Genomic DNA, 1,746 nt, shown 5'->3' with positions numbered 1-1,746 from the left:
CTTTTCTTCCAAGGATCCTCTGGGAGGACTAGAACCTGTGACCTTTCAGTTAGCAGCTGCGAGTGTTAACCTTTTGGAGGTTTCCGAGGCTATACCTCCCTATGGCAGTAGAAAGCCTTAGCTTTCTCCTGGGGAGCGGCTAATGGTTTGGAACCGCTGACCTCGCAGTTAGCAGCCCAATGCATGGCCCACTCTGATGCCAAGTTGAGGGTGAGTGAAATGGAGGAAGGCTCTCAACAAGATGGGCTGGTGCCACGGCTACAGCGATGGGCTTCCACAACGCGACGGTTGTGATGCAGCGACGAGGCGCGTGTTGCTCCCTTCTGCTGGACCGAGGTCCTTAGGAGGAGGAACCAACACGACATGCTGCCCTCTCTGCTTGTCACCAGGTGCTGGCTGGAAGGGCTGAGCCAGCAGGGTCAGGAAGGGCTCAGCAAGATTGTAGAGGCTTCTTTATCCACCCCCACACCGCACTGGGATCATGTTCAAGACCCCAGGGAAGGAGCGTGGGCTGTAAGGGAGCAGGAGCCGTGGAAGCCCAAGTAGATGGAGTACCTGAAAGGAGTCACAGCAACAGAAGGGGCCAGGGTAAGGCTGCACTGAACCCCAAGAAGTCCCAGCCACAGGGGCCAGCAGCAGCAGCAGCACAGAGGACCTGACGGGGCCGGCGCCAGCGCCAGCGCAGGGCAGCTCCCCACCAGCCTCCCTCTGTGCCCAGCACGCCGCCTTGCCTGGGGCATCCAGATGATCTTCTGGGTCCGGAGGAAATGGTACATGGCCGAGAAGCACTCATAGCCTCCCCTCAAGATGGCCACGGGGTGGCTCGTGAACTCCTTCAGGACTTTGCCACACTCGATGGCAGGTCCCAGCAGCAGCCCTAAGAGTGGAGACCAGAGAGAGGAGGAGGTGAAGGCCCTGAGTGCTTGCCGTCTGCCGAGCGAGAGCTGGGCGTGATCGGAACACCATGACTTAGGAAGCAGAGATAGAGAGCATGTCATGTTAATTACACTGATTACGGTCTTTACCTTCATGACATCCATATTGAGTATATTTGTTGCATCCGTTGCTTATATTGGTAGATTCATTGTAACCATGTAAAAGTTTTAAAGCATCTTACCACGGAGTTAATATTTGTGCTTCTTGTTTTTTAATGTAAACTACCCATGAGAGGGAAAATCCCATCACCCTTTCACCCCATTTTCCTACCAACTTTGGGAAGCCCCCTTAGACAGAGTCAGCACTTTTGAGCTAGATTGCACACAGGGCACAACACACTCGTTTAAAGCGCACGGGTCAGTAATTTCTCGTCTGTGCACAAAGATGTGTAAGCACCTCCACTAACTGCCGAACATTGCCAAAACCTCCCAAAGAGACCGCAGACCCAAGAGTAGCCACTCCCGGCTCCCCTCTCCCACCCACCCACCCGAAGCCAAAGCAAGCCCAACCCGAAGCCATCAAGTCCATTACCCCAAAGAGCGGCCGAGACGAGAAGTCTTGACGGAGGGAGCCTCACGTTTTAGTTTCTCCTGAGGACTGGTTGATGGGTGTGAACCACCAACCTTGGCATTAGCAGCCCCTGGTCTGCCCCCAGGGTTCTTCCCCCACTCCCCCACGCACACTGAGTACCGTGAACTTGAGTCTGTCTCGAAGCCCCCTTGTAGGGCTTCCACTTAAGCATGTGGAAGTTGTGGATCTGGAGCATGGTCTGTTGTGTATGTTTGTCGCCATTAGGAAAAAAACAGATGA

General features: G+C 54.5%; 1 protein-coding gene across 3 annotated transcripts in view; it reads right to left on the bottom strand.

Annotated features, from left to right (window-relative positions):
- The window catches only part of STYXL1 (serine/threonine/tyrosine interacting like 1), a 45,159-nt gene that overhangs the window by 15,371 nt on the left and 28,042 nt on the right, over positions 1-1,746 (bottom strand). For all 3 annotated transcript variants that reach the window (XM_045283996.1, XM_045283995.1, XM_045283997.1), the window contains exon 3: positions 732-877. In XM_045283996.1, the coding sequence (XP_045139931.1) occupies positions 732-877 (146 nt within the window). The remainder of the gene's footprint in view (positions 1-731; positions 878-1,746) is intronic.

The sequence above is a fragment of the Echinops telfairi genome, unplaced genomic scaffold (assembly GCF_000313985.2).
Source record: "Echinops telfairi isolate 266 unplaced genomic scaffold, ASM31398v2 ScPeMD7_5;HRSCAF=22, whole genome shotgun sequence".
Lineage (NCBI taxonomy): Eukaryota > Metazoa > Chordata > Mammalia > Afrosoricida > Tenrecidae > Echinops > Echinops telfairi.
This window is presented reverse-complemented; position numbering and strand designations above follow the sequence as displayed.